Here is a 15,041-nt window from a genome sequence, read left to right on the forward strand (position 1 = left end):
CTGTGGAGGGGGGTCGTGGCTGGAGACCCTGGGAGGACGATCAGGAAATATCCCAGTAGTGCCTGGGAGGCTTCCAGGCTCGAGGAGGGATGGGGACCTGCTGTCATGGACGGGGGCAGAGCTCCTCAGGCTGGTAACGGCTCCTTGACCCTGCGGAGGTACGGCGAAGGGCGCGCAACGTGGAAATACCGAGATGTTTTGGGCTCTGCAAACTTCTCCGTGTCCCTCCAGGCTCAATCTGCCACTCAGGAGTGATCTAAAATGATGTTAAACCTTCCCCAAAAGTGTCTCTAAGTCGTCTTTATTGACACAAACCTAAGTTTATAACCCTGCCAAGGACTAATGCTCTCTGGTTGTGAAACAGTTTTGGACAACCCAAGTCAAACCTCCTCTGAGCAGGAGGTTGAAACCGAGTGCATCCGAGGGTGTGATTGGGAAACCACATTTTTTGTTGGAATTCAGTGAACCAAGCACCTGCCATCAGGCTCAGAATGAGTGATTTAGCTAAAACAAGGGTCTCCCTCAAGGGTGTAATACGTCAAGGCGTTTGTGGTGCTTTGTCATTGCCATAAGAGGCTCAGAAAGGCCCGTGATGGGTTGACAGTTGCAGCTTTGGGAATTTGATTTGGAGCTGCGCTTCCAACACCAACAATAGCTTTGTTTTTCTTAGCTCTCAAGGGAGTGTTTTGAGGCAGGTCATGGTGGTGGCAAAGAGAGGAGGGCATCCTTCCAAGCACTAAAACAATGAATAGAATAGAATTAAAAAAAAAAAAAAGGCATTTCCACTCCCTTGACACCTGGCCAACTCCTTGAGCACATAAAAAGGGGCACCCAGCCACTGCACCCGCAGGACTCACCTCCTCTTGCCTCCGAACCTCCTCCTGTGCACCACACCCCCCGGCTCTTCTCTCTTCACGGGTTGACCGCTGGGGACCTGTCACCATGTCTCGCCAGTCCTGTGGTCTCAGCAAGGGATTCAGCTCCAGCTCCGCTTGCTTTGGAGGGAGGAGCAAGGTCACGTTCAGCTCTGTGTCCCGTGGAGGATGCAGGGGACCTGGCAACGCTGGTGGCTTCAGCAGCAGGAGCCTCTACTGCTTGGGAGGGAGTAAAAGTACCTCTCTGGGAGGATTCGGTGGAGGTGGTGGTGTCTGCAGAAGTTTTGGGGCTGGTGGCCAAGGCAGCTTTGGCTTTGGCTATGGTGGCGGGGTGGGATTTGGTGGTGGCTACGGTGGAGGCCTCGGTGGCGCTTTTGGTGGCGGCTTTGGTGGAGGGTTTGACGGCGGGATGGGCGGTCAAGGCTTTCCCCTTTGCCCACCGGGCGGCATCAGGGAAGTGACCATCAACCAGAGCCTGCTGGCCCCGCTCAACCTTGAAATCGACCCTGAGATCCAGAAGGTGCGAACACAAGAGCGGGAAGAGATGAAGAAGCTCAACGACAAGTTTGCTTCCTTCATTGACAAGGTGAGCGGCTTCAACCCGGGGCTGGGAGGTGGAGGTCTGAGCTCACCAGGGCTTGTGCTGGTTGCAATGGCTGGGAGAGGCCCATCCGGTAACACCCAGAGAGCCAGGCATTGCCCGGAGCACCCCAAGGAACCCCGGCAGACAGAGAGACGGTGGCTGGAGAAGTGAATTCCCAAGAAACCTGGAGAAACCCAGGAATAGGATCCCTGGCTCTTAAGACTATGATGCTGGTGATAAGCCGTGGGACCACGTATCTACAAGCAGAGCATCCTCAGAGGAGTCTCTGCTGACGGATTCTGTCCACCCGTGGGCTGAGGGCTTTGGGTGGTTTGGCTTATTTTTAAGGAGGATACGCCAAAGCTATGAAGTTCACTGTGTTTCTCCTGTTTAGAGACTGTGAGACTGGAGAGGAAAGGTGACCCACCATCCTAGAGCTGTGGTCCCACCTGTCCAGTGGAACCCTGGAGTTAATGCTTGCTGGAGATAAGAATAGGCAGGAAGGTTAAACTCAGTGAACGGGAAAAAATTATGGGAAACATGGGGAAAAAAAAATCAATCAAAAGATGCTTTTGGGAACGGTCTGACTCTTTTTCTACCCACCCCTGCAATCCTTTAGGTCCGGTTCCTAGAGCAGCAGAACCGAGTCCTGGAGACCAAGTGGAAACTCCTGCAGGAGCAGGGTGGCACAGGGACGGGTGGCAGGAACCTCGACTCCTACTTTGAAGTCTACACCAGCGAGCTGAGGAAGCGGCTGGACCGCCTCTCAAGCGAGAAGCATCAGCTGGAGTCGGAGCTGAAGAGCTTCCAAGATATGGTGGAAGACTTCAAGACCAAGTATGTTGTTCTTGGTATAGTCATGGTTGGGCTGTCTGGTGGTGAAGAAAGGGAGATAAAAACTCGCTTTGAACAGTCAGAAAATGGAAAGAATCATAAGAATTGGGAACAGTTCACTCGTTTTGGTGATTAGAAAATGTAGAAGGTTTTGGGGAATTTGTCATCAACTGAGTTTTGACAGTAGGTGCTGATTTTTCAAGGTATTTCTCAATATGTTTTGTTGTCTGAGTTACGCTGCTCGCTAAAGTAGGATCCTCTGCTGTTTGTCTTCCTCGCTTAAAAATCCATGACATTATGATTTAATGGACTAATTAGATCAGTTGCTAAACACTAGTGTAATTTCCTCACGGATTTCCTCATGGATGCCTTCCCATAATATCCTTCATGATTTGAAGCTTAGAGCTTTCTTTGGGGTTTAAAATAAATTAAAAAGAAGAGTTCCTTTTCCTGCTGTTATTTATTAGATTAATTTGTCCAGTCGGAAAAGAGAGACCAAAGCCTGGAGAAACGCTTCCACTGAAGGAGTTAAAAAAATGGTGGGCAACCAAGAGTGGGACTCCTCAGGGTCAACCAGATCCCTTGCTCTACTGAGGCTGCGGGTTGAAAACTGACTTTGTTTTGGAGATCATCTCCACCACAGGGCAATTACCTTCCCCAGCGAGCAGTTGGGAATGGCCCACGCTGAGGACCCGAAGGTCCTTGGGTCTTGTGGAAGGAGCTGGAGTGGCCACAGCCCCCAGGGTTCAGTTTAGGCAGAGACAGGACTCCTCTTCGCAGGCTTTCTTCAGCAAAGTGTTGGAGGTGGCAGGAGCCAGGGCTTGCCTAGAAAGGCAAAGCGCGGTTTCTCGTCCATAAATCTCGCTCGTGGCAGGTCTATTTTTTGCTGCGTTCATTACTCTGAGGCCAACAACATCTAGTTGCCAGCAGCAGCCAGAGCCAAAACAAGCAGCCAGATCCAATCTCCCTCGTTGTAATCAACAGGTACGAAGAGGAAATAAACAAAAGGACAACGGCGGAGAACGATTTTGTGCTCCTCAAAAAGGTAAAGTCCTTTTTTTCGGGGGGTTTTAACACAAAGATACACCTCGGTTCCAAGGGTGTCTTGCTTCCCTCAGGTTTGTTAGCATCAGACACAAACCAGGACCCCTAGATGGACGTGCCGTAGGGAAAAGGGGCACCCAAGGGCTCGCAGTGAGATGTTGGGTAGAACGGTGGGTGTCGGGCAGAGGGTTTTCACTTCCCATTTCTGCTGCAGGACGTGGATTCAGTCTATATGACCAAGGTGGAACTTCAGGCAAGATCAGATTCTCTGGCAGACGAGATTAACTTCTTGAAGTGCCTTTACGAAGTGGTGAGTGCTCCAGCTGCTCTCTGAAGGGGGATGCCGGGATGGAGAAGGGTGGTGACACCGTAAGGCAATTACCGCAGGGCTAAAGCCAGACCTGGTGTGAATTGCAGGAGCTGTCTGAGATGCAGAAGACCGTTTCTGACACCTCCGTGGTTCTCTCCATGGACAATAACCGAAACCTGGACCTGGACAGCATCATTGCAGAGGTCAAAGCCCAATACGAGGAGATTGCCAACAGGAGCCGAGCGGAGGCTGAGTCTTGGTACCAATGCAAGGTGGGTGTGCCACACGCTGCTTGTGATCACCCGTGTCTGAGGAGGGAGGTGAGCTACTGGAGGTGGCTCAGACCATGCTGAGACCTGGGATATCGCTGGTACTGAGCTACCCAGAGCGGGGCTAGCGTGCACATGCTCACCTTGGCTTGCCTGGGGTGGTGTGGAGAGCCGTTCACAGAATCATTAGCTTGGAAAAGATCTCTGAGATCATCAAGTCCAACCGTGTTGTGAGGAGCCACTCCTGGTGGACCTGACGTGCTCCTCTCACTTCTGCCTACCAGTATGAAGAGCTGCAGGCTACCGCAGGCAAACATGGAGACAGCCTTAGGGACACGAAGACTGAGATCTCGGAGCTCAACCGCATGATCCAGAGGATACGGGCCGAGATCGAGAGCGTGAAGAAACAGGTAGGGGTTGCATTTTTTGAGAAATGGGTGTGAGCGCTCGGTAAATGCCCTTCAGAGCTTCCCTAAAAGCAAATAGTCTGGTAACAGTCACTGTACGTGGGAGGGAACTGCTCTCATGGGCTGTTCATGAGCAGCCGAGCCCAAGTGATCTGGGATCATGGCTTCACCTCCGACCGACTGCCCCTGCCCCACTCATCTCATCCATCCCTTGCCCTCCAGTGTGAAACTCTGCAGAGCTCTATCGCGGACGCCGAGGAACGTGGGGAGGTGGCCCTCAAGGATGCCAGGGCCAAACTGACCGAGCTGGAGTCAGCCCTGCAGAAAGCCAAGGCCGACCTGGCCCGGCAGCTGCGCGAGTACCAGGAGCTCATGAACGTCAAGCTGGCCCTGGACATCGAGATCGCGACCTACAGGAAGCTGCTGGAGGGCGAGGAGTGCAGGTGGGTGGGGATACAGCAAAAGCTTGGCTGCATCCTGCTCAACCAACGGGAAGAACGCGGCGCATCGCGTCTCCTCTATTAAAACATTAACGATGTGGCCACTAGCCACGGGCTACGGTCCCACCGCTGCTGTTATTTATGCCCATGGTCTGATGGGCTCAGCCTGGCTTCGTGGAGCTGGACCAGTCCAGATGCTCTGGTTGGAGTTGACGCTCTGTCTCTTTTCCTTGCAGGATGTCTGGGGAGTGTCAGAGCGCCGTGAGCATCTGTAAGTAACGTCCCCGCGGGAGCGCGGCGGGCTGGGATGGATGCTCCACAAGTTTATGGGGGGCATCAGAGGTAACCTCGTGCCTTCTGTTCCTCTCCGCAGCTGTGGTGGGAGGCGGCAGCAGCTCCGTGGGAGGTGGATACGGCGGTGGACTGTGCCTTGGAGGAGGAGGAATCGAATTCGGTGCTGGGAGTGGGAGAAGCAGCTGTAACACGGGCAGCGCTGGCTTCTGCTACAGCCTGGGAGGGGGTGGGTTTGGCTCTGGGGGAGGATTTGGTGTAGGGGCGGGATGCGGCTCCGGAGGGGGAGGATTCTGCTCTTTGGGTGGAGGGTCTAACTCGGTGGTGGTGGGGTCTGGCACCATCCTGAAGAAGACCACCAGCTCTGTGTCTGTCAACCGGAGGGTCTAGGAAAGCGAGCTATCCCCTCAAACCCAGCACCCAAAGGAGAAAGGAGGCGAATTCCATGATGACCACCACCACCCCCCTGCTTCACTGCCAAGGTGACGGCCATCTGTTTCATTTTAAACCACCCCCATCCTTCAGAAACCGCATGGAAAAGCAAAACACGGCCATATTCACCAGCTCTGAGTGAGATTCTGGACAGCGTTTGGGAACAGCCCTCCCGCCCAGCGCTCCCCTCGAGACACGGCAGAGCTGCTGGTTATCAGGGCGCTGAGGACTCGTTGGGAAGCAGGACCTGCCCGCTCGCTGGAAAACCCCCAAGAGGGCTGGGGTAGGGCAGCGGCGTGGTCCAAGGGAGAGACATCCCACCCGTGGCGGGTGGAGGGACTGGGCCGTGTGCTGCTCCGAGAGCTGGCGTCCTGGGAAGCCCGCGGAAGGGCTTGACTTCGTTCAAGAGCTTGTGCTGGATCCAGATGTGGCGCAGTGTTAATCGGTGCTACTCGTCAGCCAGGGCTCGAACTCCAAAACAAGAATTTCCTAATGGTGACGAGTCTCGGCTGGAGACGTTTCTTACCCTGCTGCAGGTTTTTGGGTTTGTTTTGTTTTGCTTTTTTTCCTAAGCAAAATACCAGCAGTTTCACCCGTGTCCTTTAGAAGCTGTTGTAAAATGTTTAGTTTTGCTCAGAGTTTACCTTTTCATTGTGATCACGGGAATAATTGCGCTTCTTTGCTTAAGCCTTTCTCCTTTGGCATGTGGCATACCCCAATAAACACTAGAGGCAGTAAGCTTGTCTGGTTTTCTCCCTGACCAAAGAGTTTCGTGTTGCAACAAGACTCCTCTTCTGCTGAGATCTGAAAGTGTTACCTGACTTCTTCTTGCCCTTTGAAGTTTTTGCATTTAAAGGAACCAAAGCGAACACGTAGCCTGGTCTCCCGTCCCTCGTGCCCCTCTTTCTCAAAAGATTTGGGTGGCTTGTAAGTCTGGCAGGAGGGCGAAGGAGGTCTTGCAGGGGTGAGGTGGTCGGGGGGAGGCGAAATTGCTGGGTCAGGCTCAGCGTGATGGTCTGATCCGCCCGAGCCTGTGAAACACGGGGGGGAGGGGGTGTTTCTTGAATGGCATCTGTGGGAACGAGCCCGTTCCTGGCAGTGTGGCAGGAGAGAAAGAGGCAGCTGCGTTGCGCCTGGATGCTCTTCTCTGTCCTCCTGCTGGGTCTCCTGGGGTGACAGAGGCAGTCGGCCCATTAGAGCAGAGCAGACCTTCGGACTCAGTTGGTGGTAGGAGGCTCTTCCTTTCCCCTTTCTCAGCCCTTTCCTTGTTCGTGTTGGCCAGCTTGGGATATTCCCACTAGTCCTTCCCTCTCCTCCGAGGTGGTCCCGGTGCTGTGGTGCTCACAGCTTTACATTGCTCAGCCCCGAGTGCTTTTGGAGCATCCTACAAGCGACGGGGTGGAAGAGGGCAGGGTCACCATCACCCCGCCAGCTAATTCAGAGCTAATTTCTCAGTATCCAGCCCGGCAGCTTTTACTGCTGTCTGGACTGGCCAGGGATCCACAGGTTGCTTTTAAGGCACCTCCAAAAGGTAACCGAGACCATGGGAAGAGCAAGATCTCAACCCCCAGCCGAGCCCTACCTCCCCACAAAAGTAGAATATTTTTCATGACTTGTAAATTTAGAGCCAAAAACTCCCGTTGTGGTTTGACCTGTTGCTGAGGAGACCTTGAATCACATCCCTGGTCAACCGCAGACTCGCTCTGCGCTCCGGATGAGTCATTTCATTTATCCCATGCTCCGATCCCTGTTTGTAAATGCTCGAGACATCAACGTACCAGCGACCGACCGTGGAATGTCACAACGCTGCCAGCAAAGGCGTGTAACTACTTGGATGGGGAGATGGTTTGGGCAATAGTTAAATATTCAGGTGAGTTGTAAAGGGACCTGAGATGGCGTTGAATGAAAAAGACACCTACTTCCCTCGGAGTCACCCCAATCTAGCTGCCTCTGTGTAAACTTGCCTCCAGCAAATGACTCCTGACAGCAGGGCAGTGTGATGAAGAGACAAAAGGCTTCTAGATGTGTACAAATCCCGTAGTTAAAACAAACAGACACCAAAAAGCCCTTGCCTTTTGTTCCTATGATTGCACCAGCAATTAGGGGAAAATTCTCCTGGGCTGGACCGAGATGTGACACAGTTCCTGGCTTTTGTTGGAGGAGGGAAAGCATTTTATGTGGCCTGAAATAAGTTTCGTTTGATTTCGTTGCGATTTTCCCCCCATTTTAAAAGTCTCTTCTAAAGCGCAGGGAAAACAGTTAGATGTCAAGTGTTTTATGGAAAGTGTGGGAATTAAATGCTTCGCTTTGCCTTTTTCCCCCGCAGAAATTCTCCCTTTCTGCGGTTGAAGACTTTTCCTAAGTTCAGTGCTGAAAGGAGCCTTTTCCTCCAAATATTCAAGGCCTGAGCAGCTTTTCCTGTGTTCCTGCCTGTTTTCATGGAATCATAGGACACGTTGGGTTGGAAAGGACCTTTAAAGGTCACTTTCCTTCGTTAGGGCTTCGGATACAAGGATGCTGTTTGAGATCCCTGCAGCCCAAAGCTGCCTGTTGTGTTCAAACTGGGTGATAATGGCGATCTCCAAAGCCCGAGCTGGTTTCCTCAACTGGGCTGGAGACGCGGCCGTGACTCAACGAGCGCGTTATCTAAACACGGGCGCTCGGGGACTGGAGCCTTGCGCTGACTTCACGCACCTCCTCCCAGCACGGCTGGGAACACGAAAACCTTCTCATCACGTCGTCCCGCCCACAGAAAAAGAAAAAAAAAACACCCCCGCCCCCCCGAAAAAAAAGGTAACCGCGTATTTGGTAACGCGGAGGGAGGCAAAGGAAGGCTCTGTAAAACGCGTGTGCGTCTGTGCGTGCGCGTATACGTGATGGTACCTACAGCAGCTCCAAACCCACGGCACCCTCCTGAACCTTGCGGTGCGGCAGGCGGCGGCGGAATGGGTTTGGCTGATAAGTCAGAAGCGGAGCGTGTTCGCAGCCCGGGTCTGCAGAGGCGGCGCTGCCAGGTCTTGCCTGCGCTTTGCCTCTCCTCGAGACGGGAAGGGCTGTTGAGAGACGGCTCTTGCCTTTGCCCCGAGAGGGGATCAGGTGTTTGTCAAGTCTTTCAGCTCACGGTTGCAGTGATGTGTGGGGTTGTGCTTCAGAACCTCCTCGGCTGGGCAGGTGTTGGGCCCAGCCGCGGCATTTAGGAGACAAAGTCTTGCTGAAGACTGACAAGCTGTACAGGACCTCCTCAGCCCACGTGTTTATTGTCTATAAACCATGCTGTGCAAGCACCCCACCCCCCACCCTCCCCATCCCTTGGGTCTCACAGTGACGTGTTGTTATTGTATATTTTTTTAGCCCTACCTGCCCCCTCATCCTCTTCCCCACGCGCTCACGAATCCACGCTGGTGCTGGGGGCAGGTGGGACAAGCAGGCTGCGCAGGGACAGTCGTGTTTTCCAGTGGAAATGCCAGTTCAGCTGCACGTTACGCCATGGCCTGGGTCCCTAGGCACTTTTGGAAGTAGGTGTCTGGGCGATATTTTTAGAGGTATTTAAACATCTGAAGGCAGCAAGAGTTGCCGGTGTGGATTTTCAAGAAGCGCTTAATTGCCTGTGTCCTATGGGAAATTGTGAGAACCTTGCTAGACATCTGCCAGCACAGTTAGATGCTGTAGTTACAGTCATAAAGGTCTGGGAACTCCAGAATTTTTTAGGTGGCTTTAAAAAGTTGAAACCTGATTAAAAAAAGGAACTTCTCAATAGAAAAATGTAAAATGGGGCAGTAATTGTTTAATAAGCAGGCTTCTGCCAGACAAAAGGATGAATGCACGATGGGTCATGGTCTTGTTATCGCAAGGTTAACTCATAAGCTAATCGTTTCTCAGTGTGGCATCAAAACCAGGGTGTTCTGATAAGCTTCTGCCTTTCTAAAACCTGGTGGCTGCTTTCAAATAAGCTTAAAAAGGAGACCTACCCCTGTTCCTGAAGGAGGGCTCAACGCAGCTCACAGCGTGTACGTCTGCCAAAAATGGATTTGCATATAAATACCGAAGCAAGCCAGGCGGCTGAAAAACATGCACTTCCTCAAGTGAAAGCTGTTGTGCCCTCTGTTTTCTCCTCATTTCTGTGTGTCTCTACAAAGGGGCTGAGCTCTCCAGCATCCTCCGCCTGGCTAATTGCATTTCAGTAGTTACAGGATTTATTATGTGGGCAGCACGGTTTTGCACGCCTCCTCCTCTCTGTCTATTCTCAGAGCCTTCCGTCCGTCTGTCCACACTTCCCACCGCAGCAGCTGGGTTCCTGAGGTCTTCTTTGGCTCTTCTCATGGTCTTGAAGCCTTCAGGGAATCCCGAAGGGGTTTCCCGTCTGTGATACTTGTGGCATGTCTTCACCTGTGCTGAGACTATCTTGGCACGAAGGTCTTACTTTCACTAAGAGTTTGGTCCAACAATAAATGAAATTCCAGTGCCAACCATTGCTCCGGCACCTTGTTTCTGGTAGGGTTTTATTTATCACAAAGACGCAGAGCCTCATCAAAATGCAATTTGCTGAGCCCTGGCCCTAGATTGAGAAACTGCTTCTCAAAGCCAAAGGCAATTTTCCATGTAAAAAGAAGACGAAGGGTGTAACATAGGTGTGTTTTGGGAATTGTGAAAGCCGTGCTACAACTTGGCATGAACGACAGCGCTTGCCTGCCATGGGGCTTTGGAGTGAAAGATCAAAATAAAGATAAACATAAGCAGGGAAACAACCACAATGGATGAAAGGTGAAAAAAAAAAGAAAGACTAGTATATCCTAGGGAGACTGTTACTATACCACAGGAGCGTAAGGCTTAGTCACTGAGTGCTACCACTTGGTAGACACAGTTGTACATTTTTTAATTTTCTCCTGCATTATAGGGTGTGTTTCTGGGTAGGGTCAATGTTTGGCAAATTGAAGATGAAAATCTGTAAACCACGCCACGCTGATGAAGACAGTAACTGTCTCCTCCTTCACGCCCATGCAAACCCAGCCCACCTCCAGAAACAGATAAAAGAGAGCATCTACTGCCCTCCAGTCAGAGGGACTTGCTTCCCTTCTCTTCGCACTCACCTCCTTGCAGCACAACTCCATTGACCTTTCTTATCTTCTTGATTTTTGACTCTGCTTGGAAGAAACAGCCATGTCTCGGCAGTCTGTCTGCAGAAGCTTTGGAGGCGGGAGTAGAAGGGGCTACAGCTCTTGCTCTGCCATCGGTGGTGGCTTTGGAGGAGGTGGCGGCAGAAGCAGGAGCAGCTACAGCTCGTTCTCTATGTCCAGGGGATTTGGAGGTGGTGGACGCTGTGGAGGGTTTAGCAGCAAGAGTCTCCACAACATGGGTGGCAGTGGAAGGATTTCCATGGGTGGATGCTATGGTGGCGGAGGTTACGGAGGCAGAATGGGTGGCTTTGGTGGAGGCTATGGAGGAGGACTAGGCAACTTCGGCGGAGGAATGGGCGGAGGAGGAATGTGTGGCTTTGGTGGAGGAATGGGTAGTTACGGTGGAGGAATGGGTGGTTACGGCGGAGGAATGGGTGGCTTCGGTGGAGGAATGGGTGGTGGAGGAATGGGTGGTGGAGGAATGGGTGGCTTTGGTGGACCAGGCTTTGGCATGCCAGGCTTTGGTGGCCCCGGTAGAGGTGGCCCTGGAATCCAGCCGGTGCAGGTTGACTCAACCCTCCTACAGCCAGTCCATGTTGAGATTGATCCCCAGATCCAGCAGGTCAAAAACCAGGAGAAGGAACAGATCAAGACTCTTAACAATCAATTTGCCTCTTTCATTGATAAGGTGAGAGGGTGGGATTGAGCCTAATTAAGGGTCAAAATTGGGAGGAACTTTCAAGTTCTGCAGAAATGTCCTTTTCGAGCTAAGTATCAGCAGGCTGAGAAGCTTGAGCAGAGTCTTTTTATTAAGTACTGCTAGGGAAGAGATGAGAATCTCTCTTCCCTACGAGATCAAAGCTATGTCTTCAGGGCTTTAACCGAGCCTGTTGCACCGGGCTCGACTAATATGTTATTCTTGCAAGCAGGCTCAACGCCTCCAAACATCTGCAGGTTTCAGGCACAAATTTTCCCTCCTGTGCCATTCTCTTCCCCAATACCCTCCCATTTAAGTATTCATTCCTACATTTTTTTTTTCTCTTTGTTTTCAAATATCCCGACTTTTAAATCTAGACCAGAAATCTAAGATTTCTACACTACCAGCAGTGGGAATGTACTTGGAGCTACATTTAAAAGCTCCTTTGACTTGAATATGACTTGGAAATTTCCTCCTCTTCCCGATCTTGTAGTTTAGGCAGCAACAGAAATTTAAAAAAAACCTCTTAACTGGTTCTCTCATCTTCGTGCAAAGGAGAATCTTTTTACTTGCTGAAAGAGGTGCCTTGGCTGCTGCTGCTGTTCCCCATGTGATGGTGGATACTCCATGTGTTGGCTTTCAGGTCCGCTTCCTGGAGCAACAGAACAAGGTCCTCTCCACCAAGTGGGAGCTCCTCCAACAGCAAGGCCCTTCGGGGCCCAGGAAGAACCTGGATGTCATCTTTGAAAACTACATCCAGAACCTGAGGAGGCAGCTGGACTCAATCTTGGCACAGAGGGGACAGCTGGAGTCAGAGCTGCAGAACATGCAGCAATACGTCGAGGATTACAAAACCAAGTAAGTGCGGTGATCTCACCCAGAAAGCGACTCAAGCAGCTTGGTGGTCATTTCTCTTCACACACACACTTTCTGCGGCAATTGTGGACATAGCTTTTCCAGTCCAAATACTTTATTCTGTTTATTTTTCTTTTAGTTTGTTTATTGTGGCCTAAGGCAGGAGAGTTCAGGAAACTCAGCTTGTATTTTCACTCTCCATAGGTATGAGGAAGAGATCAACAGGCGCACATCTGCCGAGAACGAGTTTGTGGTGCTTAAGAAGGTGAGTCACGCGCACTACAAAGTGATCGCTCAAATAGCAGGCTTTATCTGTGCTTGGAGGGGACTCCTTGAGCGGGAACTTGCAGAGATTATAGGATCCCTGGGATCATATTTGAAGTCCCATGTTTTCAATTTGCATCACTGAATAACACCATCACATCTATTACCCTCAGCACAGACTGTCATTTCCATGATCCTGAAGGATTTCCAGGAGGAAACAAAACTGTCTGTGTGATCTTTCCTTTAGGATGTGGACAGTGCCTACATGACTAAAGTAGAGTTGGAAGCCAAGGTGGGAGCTCTGACGGATGAAATCAACTTCCTGAGGTGCATGTACGAGGAGGTAAGAGCTCTCCCTTCCCCTGGGGTGGCTGGAGCTGCAATGAGGTGTGCGGTGGCCAAAGGCGCCGAGGTTGGGCTGCGTGCCCGTGTGGATTTGGTCTGGAGAGGCTGCCTGGAGCTGCTGCTCTCTTCTCCCCTCCTTGGGTGGTCAGGCTAAGTCACGTCTCGCCCGCAGGAGCTGGCTCAGATGCAGACGATCAGCCGGGACCTGTCTGTGGTGGTGTCCATGGACAACAACCGGCACCTGGATCTGGACAGCATCATCGAGGAGGTCAGGCGCCAGTACGAGCAGATCGCTCAGAGCAGCAGAGCTGAAGCTGAGGCTTGGTACCAGAGCCAGGTGAGTTGGGGAGCAATTGAGTGAGCCATCAACCCTGGGTAATGGCTAGAGTTCACAGATAATTTATGGCAACATGAGACACCTCTTCGAGCTAACGGTGCTGGAGCTCGTGCAAGGAAGTCTCAAGAGGAATTGGGTTGTGTTTGAGGGATCTGACTTTCTGTTTTCAAGGAGTCCAGAATCTCACTTTGGGGCACGGTACAAGCCTCTCAAAAAAGATGGCCAAAAACGTACCTTAACTAGAAAATGCCTGCCCCAAGTAGCTTTTCAGAAGCCAAACAGTGCTTATTGGTGTCACTAAGATCTATTTCAAAGCTCAAAACTAATAATTCAATATCAGAAATCTCTTTTACAATGAGCTGGGCGTCCACAACCAACATGATAGGTCCTTGTAGCAGGACGTGAGCTATGAAACTGTTGACAAATCTCACGTAGGCATCAGGAATGTTTCACTGAAGGTTTGCTTTGTCTTCGTGCCACCAGTACGAACAGCTGCAGAGCACTGCTGGAAGGCACGGGGACAGCCTACGTAACACCAAGATAGAGATCCAAGAGTTGACCAGGAACATCCAGAGGCTGCGGGCTGAGATCGAGAACGTGAAGAAGCAGGTAGGGGTTGGCTGGTGTCTCATGGGGTGCTGGCATCAGGTCGGATCACAAACGACCATGGGTAGGGCAGAAATGGCTTCTCCAACCAGCCCTTGCCTACTTCATGTAGATGTTTCCTTTTCGATCCTTGACTTACCCCCTTGGGGTTTGAAGGCTGATCCTAAGTGACAAAATGAGGTCTGAGAAAGTGCCCTTTTTCCTTCCTCAGAACCAGCAGCTGCAGGCAGCTATTGCTGAGGCCGAGGAGCGGGGCGAGATGGCCCTCAAGGATGCCAGGATAAAATTGGAAGAGCTGGAAAACGCCCTGCAGAAAGACAAGGAGGAGCTGGCTCGCCTGCTGAAGGAGTACCAGGAGCTGCTGAACATCAAGATCGCGCTGGACGTTGAGATTGCCATGTACAGGAAGCTGCTGGAGGGGGAGGAGAACAGGTGAACACTTGACCTCTGATTTCAGAGGGATGTTATGATCTATGCTGGACGCCTTGAGTTTTGACATTTTGAGTGTAATCTCAAACCAGCTCTTTTGGTTAAAATGGGTAGAGATGGCAATTGGCACTCTGGGTGACATTTGGATGGCCAGGAAGGACAATTGGCATACCCAGTTCCCTAAAGGTGGTGTAACTGCCATTTCAACTCAGTTATGTGCAAATTCTTTATTGAACCTCGAATCGGGAAGAACCTCAAATCGGGAAGAACCTCAACGTAAAGAGATGTCAATGCCTTCCTCCTTAAGTAGTTTGGTGATACCAAAGTTGCAGATCAGGATGAAATGCGAAAGCAGTTTGATAACGAAAATACAGTTCTCTGTTTTTAAAATGTCTCTTTTGTTGTGTAATTAAAATTTACTAATTTCCCTTTGCAGGCTGTGCAATGACGGCATGTCGAACATCAATGTCTGTAAGTATCTGCATTTCTTTCCTTGAGAAGTAGTAGTAGAGCATGTCTTTTTGGAGATACAGCCTGCCAGTGGACAACGGGTATGTAACCTGTGCTTCTCTTCCAGCTGTGGTAGGCAGGACCACCATCTCCGGAGGCAGAGGAGGCATGGGAGGAGGCTTTGGAGGCGGCAGCGGCATGGGAGGAGGCTTCGGAGGCGGCAGCGGCATGGGAGGAGGAATGGGAGGAGGCGTCTGTGGAGTAGGAGGCAGCTTTGGAGGAGGAAGCATGGGCGGCAGCTGTGGGATGGGAGGAGGAATGTACGGCGGTGGCTTCTCTTCTGGAAGTGGAAGGATGTGCGGCTCGGGAGGTGGCAACTTCAGCTCCGGTGGGGGATCGTCCTCTGTACGGAGATGCGTCACGACCACCTCGGTCAAATCTTCAGGCGTGAGATTCTGA

The 15,041-nt window shown here is 51.5% G+C and overlaps 2 protein-coding genes across 4 annotated transcripts; both read left to right on the forward strand.

The window, feature by feature from the left end:
- Positions 1 to 942: 942 nt before the first annotated feature.
- Positions 943 to 5,443, forward strand: LOC104354242 (keratin, type II cytoskeletal 4). The gene is made up of 9 exons (XM_086478792.1): positions 943 to 1,461; positions 2,078 to 2,295; positions 3,277 to 3,337; positions 3,551 to 3,646; positions 3,754 to 3,918; positions 4,200 to 4,325; positions 4,545 to 4,765; positions 4,999 to 5,033; positions 5,136 to 5,443. The coding sequence occupies exons 1-9, from the start codon at positions 943 to 945 to the stop codon at positions 5,441 to 5,443; spliced, it is 1,749 nt and encodes a 582-aa protein (XP_086334918.1).
- Positions 5,444 to 10,642: 5,199 nt separating this feature from the next.
- LOC104354243 (keratin, type II cytoskeletal cochleal-like) lies at positions 10,643 to 15,041 on the forward strand. 3 transcript variants are annotated; one of them, XM_086478786.1, is made up of 11 exons: positions 10,643 to 10,970; positions 11,118 to 11,287; positions 11,940 to 12,154; positions 12,356 to 12,416; positions 12,663 to 12,758; positions 12,933 to 13,097; positions 13,581 to 13,706; positions 13,915 to 14,135; positions 14,569 to 14,603; positions 14,710 to 14,778; positions 14,821 to 15,041. In XM_086478786.1, the coding sequence occupies exons 1-11, from the start codon at positions 10,643 to 10,645 to the stop codon at positions 15,039 to 15,041; spliced, it is 1,707 nt and encodes a 568-aa protein (XP_086334912.1). The 3 variants fall into 3 exon arrangements, with proteins under 3 accessions (XP_086334912.1, XP_086334911.1, XP_086334910.1); XM_086478785.1 differs by having other exon boundaries at positions 10,643 to 11,072; positions 14,710 to 15,041; XM_086478784.1 differs by having other exon boundaries at positions 10,643 to 11,287; positions 14,710 to 15,041.

Source organism: Leptosomus discolor, chromosome 27, assembly GCF_034619465.1.
Source record: "Leptosomus discolor isolate bLepDis1 chromosome 27, bLepDis1.hap2, whole genome shotgun sequence".
In the NCBI taxonomy this organism is placed as follows: domain Eukaryota; kingdom Metazoa; phylum Chordata; class Aves; order Leptosomiformes; family Leptosomidae; genus Leptosomus; species Leptosomus discolor.

Bases quoted from the DNA above. Each gene is read 5' to 3' on its own strand.
- LOC104354242 (XM_086478792.1), top strand. From the start codon at position 943: ATGTCTCGCCAGTCCTGTGGTCTCAGCAAGGGATTCAGCTCCAGCTCC. The intron at 2,296-3,276 runs GTATGTTGTTCT...TGTAATCAACAG, and splicing joins GTGGAAGACTTCAAGACCAA to GTACGAAGAGGAAATAAACA. The intron at 5,034-5,135 runs GTAAGTAACGTC...TCCTCTCCGCAG, and splicing joins TCAGAGCGCCGTGAGCATCT to CTGTGGTGGGAGGCGGCAGC.
- LOC104354243 (XM_086478784.1), top strand. From the start codon at position 10,643: ATGTCTCGGCAGTCTGTCTGCAGAAGCTTTGGAGGCGGGAGTAGAAGG. The intron at 12,155-12,355 runs GTAAGTGCGGTG...CACTCTCCATAG, and splicing joins GTCGAGGATTACAAAACCAA to GTATGAGGAAGAGATCAACA. The intron at 14,136-14,568 runs GTGAACACTTGA...TTCCCTTTGCAG, and splicing joins CTGGAGGGGGAGGAGAACAG to GCTGTGCAATGACGGCATGT.